Genomic DNA, 8,530 nt, shown 5'->3' with positions numbered 1-8,530 from the left:
ATTCAAAAACTCGAAAAATGCTTTTTAGTATATATGTTCCAACAGCATCGTCCAACAAGAACTCCGTGAGATAAAGTCTGTCCGCCAAGGAAGTAAAGTTATGATTCTAGTACTTTTGGACCTTCTTTATCCACAAATTAACCCCCTCAACACTGAAATGTGGGGGGTTCGATTTTCAGTTATGGCCAAGCCTCCGCGTCGAAACCCACCGGCTTCACAAAGACGAAACGTGGGAGTGCCCATCCTCGCGGTTTCGACGCCGTCACGGTCGCTACACCCTCCAGCGGCTTATTTCCCAGATCTTCGATTGCAACCAAAAACCTAGTCATATGATCTTCTACGCTTTTATTCAATGTTGTTTGTTGTCGCTCAAACGACTCATGAGCGAACCTATTCGCTTGGATCTTCTTTTCGTCATTCGCAAGCCGAATCGTCCTATCATAGACCATTCGGCCGACTTCGTTGATTCTGATTCTCCGGACATGATGGGCGGCGAAACAGGGGAAGAGAACGTCAATGAAGCACCAGATGATAGGACTAAGGTTCCTATCGAGAACTTCGAGCACACGTTAACGATGAAATTGTAAACTAAGAACAAGAACCAACCATAACAAGAGGCTAGGATTTTGAAAACTCCAAGATGAGAAAAAGTGTTTTTATTACTTCAATTCTCAATGACTCGATCTATGTGAATTCTATAATATATAAAAGTCCCTCTACTTGATTTGGACTTACGATTCGGAAAAGAATCAAGAAGAAAACTCGAAAAGATTTGACTCAATCATAAAAGTAAAGAATTCTTCAAAATATGAAACAAAATAAAAAACAAATAAAAAACAAATCAAACTATTCTATCTCTAATTGCAGACGAACTCTCGATACTTGGCAGGCCTAGGAGCGTTCCTCTTTGGTCGATCCTTCTTAGCCACTCTACTCTTCGGACTGCCTCTCGGAACCGACTCATCAATGTCGTCCACTTGCGAAGTAACTAGCTGAAAGGCTCATGAAGCTCCGTCTCGTTGTCGGTCTGCACATTGTTGATTAACGTATACTTTTGTCATTTACCTTTTCTTGTTGGAGATACTCTTAGTGAGAATTGATATGCTGAGAGACAATTGGTGAGGGAGTGTCTCCTTCCAGGTTAGCAATTTTTTTTTTCCTTTTACAAAATTCTCTCTTCTCCCTTACTGTTATTTACTTTTGAGATCCAAAATTCCACTATACTAGTATCTCTCTTTTTGTAATACTTAAAACTTTTTCTTGCATCATTTCTCTTTGTACCCATTCTTAATGTTGTATCACAAATGAAGAAAATGAGAGGAAAAAAGGAGGAGACGAACAAAATTAGCTTGAATTCAATTTTGCTAATGCAAATTCTCCATAAACATTCTCTTTTTATTTGCGTCCAGAGTCTTTGTCCTAGCGGCAAGGGGCTTAGACAATCAATGTATGAGGGGCCGAGTTCGAGCCCTCTTGACCTCAGTTGTAATTTTCTCCTTTCTTAGGAGTTTATTTGTAATTTCCTCCTTCATATAGGAGTTATTATTATTATTATTATTATTATTATTTTAAAATTCTTTTATTTGCAAATTCTTTATAAACATCTCATACAAAACTCATTTGTGTAGTTTTGGAAATTTGTTGAATAAAATCTATCGTGACACAATTAGGTTGGATTTGGAATTGCAATGGAGGGTGATGGATTGAATAGCCTATACTTGAATAGATGTTAGTCACTTTGTATGCAAAAATGATGACAAACAATTATTGAATATTGTTAATGATTTTGGCAATTGAATCAAGTATATATTTATTAATAAATCTTTTCAAATTTAGAATGGTGCGATTTGAGATCGTGAGGAATTACATTGAAAATTCTTGTAACTCAACTGTTTGTAAAATGCTTAATTAAAACATTATGTTATTCTTGATTTGAAGCATAAATATTTTTGTGATGTATAGTTGTACTGTGTTTACTAACTAATTCATGAGATGGGTGTGGAAGATGAGAAAAAACGATGAAGTTCACTATAAAAGCATTTTAGTTCATTATAAAGGCGTTTCAGTTAATAACACGGAGCGACTCAAAATATCATATAGTGGAGGATTTTATGTTTAGTTTACTATAAGGCGTTGAACTTCACTATAAGAACGTACGTTTTAATTTACTATAAAAGCGTTTTAGTTTATAACATGGATTTGAAAACACAGGGTAAATCAAAACGTCCTTATAGACTTATAGTGAACTCTTTGTTCTCAAAATCCATCCAATCTCATCCTTCCATTTTTTTTAATCTAATGGTTTCAAGTTAACTATGAAGATGTAGTTATATATTGATCACTTTTCTAATAGTATGAAATTAGTTGTGAGATTTAAATTCAAAAGTATAGTAATGAATTTAGGTCAATCACAGTACCACCTAGGGGTGGGGAATTATACCGAAATACCGGAATATCGGACTTACCGTACCGAAAAAATACCGAAAATACCTATTTTTCGGTATATCGTAATTTTCGGTATGGTAACAGTATTAGATTTCCTATACCGCGGTATACCGTGACATACCGAATCTTCGGTATACCGGTATATACCGGCATACCGAAGATTCGTTATACCGTTGATTATTAAATATATAAATATATATATATACCTATATATATAATATTTATGTTATATTTATAGGATTATTATTATGTACTATATAAAACCCTTATATTTATAGCAGGTTCGATCCTCCATTTTCAGTTCCGTCTACAAGTAATGTCTTTTGTCAAATTCACCAACAAGGTTTTAAGAAATGAAGATAATGTTGCTCATAATTTTATAATTTGTTTTTAATTTGGTTGTCAAAGTTTTATAAATTTGAATATTAGAATGACTGTATGGAGTTTAATTGTTTTATACTTTTTGAAGTAGTTGAACAATAGAATTGTTTTTTTTAATATTTGAGGTATAGTATTATTTTTCCGGTATAACAGTATGCCGCACCGAAGTTCGATTTACCGAAAAAGTACGGTATACCGGAATGCAGTACGGTATATCGAAAACACGATATGGTAACGGTATCAAAAACTACCATACCGAATTTCCGGTATACCGAACTCCGGTATATACCCAAAAATTCGGTACGATATCGGTATGATGTTTTGTCATACCGTAAGTTTCGATACTGTATGACACTCAAAGTAAGGTATACCTAACCGAACTACTCCTACTACCACCCTCAATGGTTCAGGGTCAAAAAGGTGTAAAAAGGAAAAGGGCTTGAAATGTTATTATCCATTTTCTAAAAAATTAAGTGTAAACTAGGGAATTTTTTGGTCAGAGGAGAACTGAAATTACAATTCTTCCATTCAAGAATCGGGGCTCCCCACTTCCTCATGAACTTAATGAAAAATATAAAAAATAATACATGTAATATTTTTCATGTTTTCCTAAACGAAGAAAATCACAGCCCAAATTAAACTTTTTTTTTCTTTCTTCTACTTTTTTTATTATTTAGGGGAGATAATGTAATATTGCACTAATTTAATATATACAGTACTTGAGATATTTTTATGTTTCGATTCAGATTAGTTCTCAGTTAAATCGTCATTGTTATTTTTGTAACTACCAATTATAGTCCCATACAAGATTTTTGAGAAATTACACAAAGAATTGATTACCAAAGATATCTGTACAGAAAATTAGAGATATAAGCCCTAAAATAAACCAAAATTTATACACCGAAATAATCATTTTTACGTGTATTTGTCAGAAACAAATAAAGAGCCATGCACTTGGGTTGTCTAAACAATTATTAATTGATTCTTGATTTAAAAAGTAGATACATGAATCATCTTTGAAAAAAAAAAGCAACTAAAAACTCAAGAAAATCCTTGCATCTCTAAAAACTTATATTTGATAATATATAAAGGATCAATTGCTGCAAAAATTCAGTTAGATTTCCTCACTTAAAATTCAATGCGTACTGCATGTATATTTATAATCCAATAGTGTGTGAATCTAAATAGTTTAATTGTCATGTGATTGAAACTTATTTGTGCAGTTTCGTGTGTAATTTGATTGTCGTGTTGTTGCAAGATATAATTACGTACTGTGACACGATACTGATTAGATTGTGTGTTTTTATACGTTACTATTTCATTTACCTATGTATTTTTGCACTATTGCATTAGCCAAGCGGAGTAGTAAATAATGAATTATTATCTCCAGTACCAATCATGCACGCAATACATAAAATGATAAAATATTTCATCACATGATTGTGTTTTTTAATTTACTGAAAATAATATTATAAGATTGGGGCCAACCCGAGCCCGACGCGTGTCCACCTTGTTACGTGAACAGGTACAATTAATGATATACTACAATATATTAGTATTATCAACTAACAAGAGGTTTAACTAATTCGAATCCCCAATCAAATCTTTTCCGATTATATTTTTGTTATAATATTAAAATAATTTAGTTTTTTTGGTTACTAAGCTACTGTCTTCACTGTCACCAGGCTGCCTAGGTCTGCTGATATCTAATTGGATCTAAATACTTTTTTAAAATCTTCAACTTGTATCCCAATAATTTATTGTTTCTAATTCTAATTTTCTATTATGGCAGTTATAAATTATAATTAAGTTGGTACATACACACTACATACTAGGTAATATATTAATTATTTCAACTGGTTTAGTAATTAATCCCTTCAAAGGTAGGTTAGTTTTTTATGAAAAGAACTTAAGAATATATATCAGCCCAACCACTATATAGTATAATTAAAATATATTTGAGGCATTATTACAATTATAATAATGCAATAAGACAAAATTTTCTTGTTGTCCAGCTTGACCAACTGCCATTTAAAATTGTTTTACACTGGCCATGCAGCTGCTGCACCTCCAATTTTTTAATAGCTCAATTATTACTATTTTCTCCTTGCCTACTTATTTAAAACGAAATTGATTCAATTTTGAAATATATCGGTGTTGAATGGAGAAACGAGTGGCCATCGTGGGCGCTGGAATCAGCGGGCTCCTGGCCTGCAAATACGCGGTGGCGAGAGGCTTCACTCCCGTGGTTTTCGAAGAGCAGGAGAAGGTGGGAGGGCTGTGGAATCACACCATTGAATCGACGAGGCTGCAGAATGCTAAGGCCACGTTTGAGTTCTCTGATTTCCCATGGCCTTCTTCTATTGAGGATATGTTTCCCACTAACTTTAAAGTGGTGGAATATCTTGAATCATATGCTCACAGCTTTGGATTATTACCTTACATAAAATTCAACTCCAAAGTGATGGACATGGATTATGTGGGGGAATCTGAAGAGGGGATGCGACCGTGGGAGTTTTGGGGTGCAACGGGAAAAGCTTTTGGATCCAAAGGAAAGTGGATTCTCAAGGTTTTCAACTCCAAGGATAATTCCACTCTGGTATTATTACTTCTCTCTCTCCCTCTCTTGCTTTGTTTAATTAATATACATAGTATTGATTATGCTATTTTCAACCATTAGTCCTTTTAAACAATTGACTTTTTTTAAGTTGAAAATATGCAAACAAGTGTGAGTATATTTAAATTGAGGACATACAAAACAAAATTTTTGCGAGGGTATTTTGGGAATTTGATAGTAGTTAAAGGGTGATTAAATAGTAGCATAATAAAATAATAATTCAATAATGTGATTGCTTAGGAATCAGATTATTAATTCTTTACTACGATCCTGCACTTCTACAAAATTATAATTATGTTGAAACTTTTGTGAAATAGTCAACTTTTTGAAGCAAAGAAAAACATCTTTTAACTTCTGAACAAATTTGACCATTATATAACTTGATCTAAACGTCAATTTTAGTTGGAATATTAAGAATAAGTTTTTTTTTAAAGTATGGATGATATATACAGAAATAAAAATTAACGTTCTTAATTGTTTTTTTAGTGTAATCATATATTTGAATATTAAATTAAATTAAATTATTCAATTAAAATGTATGATTATGATAATAGGAGTATGAAGCTGAATTTGTGATAATCTGCATCGGAAGATTCAGTGGTCTACCCGATATCCCAAAATTTGCTGCTGGATTTGGGCCTGAAATATTCGCAGGCAAAGTGATGCATTCCATGGATTACTCTGCAATGGACAACGCCGCCGCTGCCGACTTCATTAAAGGCAAAAGAGTTGTCATTATAGGCTCCGGCAAAACCGCAGTTGACACTGCATTCGAATGCGCCATGGCTAATGGTAACAATTCTAGATCATACCCTCGATTTAAAGTCTTAATTTGCCATTTGGGTGATCCGCGTTCTAAAGTGTGAATCCACTATTCAACTAAATTATTACACTCACATTCTATTATAAAACTAATATATAAAAGTGAGGTCTACATTCTATTAAGTCATTTTTGCATTTTTATTCAAAAAGTCAAAAAATTTCTTAAAATATTTGCCGAGTAAAAATAAGTCTATAAATCGCGGACGGTGGGAGTACTAATTTTTTTTTATTTAAACACCATTTTGAGTCAAAACCCAACCAACATGACAGGAAGCGATCATCCCTGCACCATGATCCAGAGAACGCCGCATTGGGCGCTCCCCGATGCCTTCCCATGGGGCATCAACTTCGGTTACTTCTGCGCCACCCGTTTCTCCGAGCTCATGGTTCATAAACCAGGCGAAGGCCTCCTCTCCTCGCTCATCGCCACTTTGCTAAAACCCCTGGTGATCAATTCTTCTCCCCATTTTATTTCAACTCTCCAATAAATGATAAAAAAAACATGTAAAAGGACATTTATTAGTAAATTAAAAATGCTAAATTGTGTTTCTAAATATTAGTGTCCCAACTAAAATTAACGACGCAAAAGATAGCGTCCCAAATAAAATAAAGGTTTAGTGGACCATCCTCTACTACACTTTTCTTTGCACCATCGAATTTGGTTATTTTTTAAAATTTTCTAACGCAAGTAATTGCATCTCTAATTTTGTGATAAGTATCTTGCAGCGATGGGCGATGAGCAAGTTCGTGGAGAGCTACATCAGATGGAAACTTCCCTTGAAAAAGTACGGAATGATTCCGAAAGAGAGCTTTCTCGATGAGATCGCCGCCTGCCAGATATACATGCTCCCGGAGACATTCTACGACAAGGTCGAAAACGGCAGCATCGTCCTCCAAAAATCGCAGAACCTCACCTTCTGCGAAGACGGCCTCATCATCGACAATGCTAATCACATAAAAGCAGACATAGTCATCTTCGCAACCGGGTACAAAGGCGACGAGAAGCTCGCGAACATCTTCAAATCTCCCACATTCAAGAACTACATCGCGGGATCTCGAGACTCCACCATCCCTCTCTACAGACAGATAATCCACCCTCGAATCCCGGGGGTGGCTGCGATAGGCTACTCTGAATCAGCGTCGAATCTGTACTCGATAGAGATGAGGTGCAAATGGATGGCGTACCTTCTCGATGAGGCGCTGCAGCTGCCGAGGATAAAGGAGATGGAGAAGGACATCGGGATGTGGGACAAATATTTGAAGAGATACGCAGCCAATGGGAAATATAGAAGAGCATGTATTGCTGGATTGCATATATGGTATAATGATCAACTTTGTAGAGACATTGGGGCGAATCCGAGGAGGAAGAAGGGCTTTTTTACGGAGATGTTTCAGCCCTACGGTTTGCCGGATTACAATGGAATCACTCCGGCCGCTTCTTGATTATTACTATTATTTGTATTACAGAAATTGGTTTCATGAATGGTCAATAAAAAACTACTACTATACAATAAAAATTCTTCAAGATTGTGGTTGTTTTAATGTGTACGTCTAAATAGTGCCACATTTTGTGATTTAGTTTGAATCTTTTCTATCTATCTTATTGGCGCTAGGAGAAGCTTAATTCTATATAGAAAATTTGTTTCACCTACCAGATCTTTGGGATTGTATGTTGGCATGTTGATGGAAACGAAAACATTTAAATTTGGACCTGTGATCAATATTCATTAATTATTAATGCTATAGTGAATTATTGTGACAGTATGATAGGATTTCACGTGCTTTGTTTCGGTTCGGGTTACGCATTAAATCATCCGACCCGTTCAAGAGGTACCAACTATTTTGGGATTTGCTAATGATCAATGATTCAGTTCTGACTTTCTGAGGCATTATACGCGGTATATGGTTGTTGAGCTTTTATTTAGTTCTTTGTTTCATATGGCAGGATCTAATTGAAGAGATATTCTAGGATTAGTAATTATATTAGAGTGTTAGCAGTAGTGATCGATCGCTCTACATAAACCCTCAAAGGTCATCATTGTGGAGAGAGGGCCTATCTCCATGCCCCATCGCCTCTGCGTCTAAGTCGATGCTCATATCGGCCCTGCTATGGGCCCAAATTGCGAGGGGCTCTGGCCGATGATGGAGCCGATATCCCCTTTTTTTGGAAAATTTAATTTAATTTTTAATCTACTATATATACCTCATTCTCGATTAATTCACATTCATCCCTTTCCAATCTCGATTTCAATTTTATTACTTCTC

The 8,530-nt window shown here is 35.0% G+C and overlaps 1 protein-coding gene across 1 annotated transcript; it reads left to right on the top strand.

Annotated features, from left to right (window-relative positions):
* The first annotated feature begins 4,980 nt into the window (after positions 1 to 4,980).
* On the top strand, positions 4,981 to 7,863 carry LOC125193242 (putative flavin-containing monooxygenase 1). The gene is made up of 4 exons (XM_048091005.2): positions 4,981 to 5,425; positions 5,998 to 6,235; positions 6,536 to 6,711; positions 6,992 to 7,863. The coding sequence occupies exons 1-4, from the start codon at positions 4,988 to 4,990 to the stop codon at positions 7,706 to 7,708; spliced, it is 1,569 nt and encodes a 522-aa protein (XP_047946962.1). The 5' UTR covers positions 4,981 to 4,987; the 3' UTR covers positions 7,709 to 7,863.
* The last annotated feature ends 667 nt before the right edge of the window (positions 7,864 to 8,530 follow it).

Source organism: Salvia hispanica, chromosome 4, assembly GCF_029641045.1.
Source record: "Salvia hispanica isolate PSC_SH4W2 chromosome 4, Shi_PSC_v1, whole genome shotgun sequence".
Classification (NCBI taxonomy): Eukaryota; Viridiplantae; Streptophyta; class Magnoliopsida; order Lamiales; family Lamiaceae; genus Salvia; species Salvia hispanica.
The sequence above is the reverse complement of the archived record's forward strand: the minus strand, read 5'-3'. Positions and strand labels throughout refer to the sequence as shown.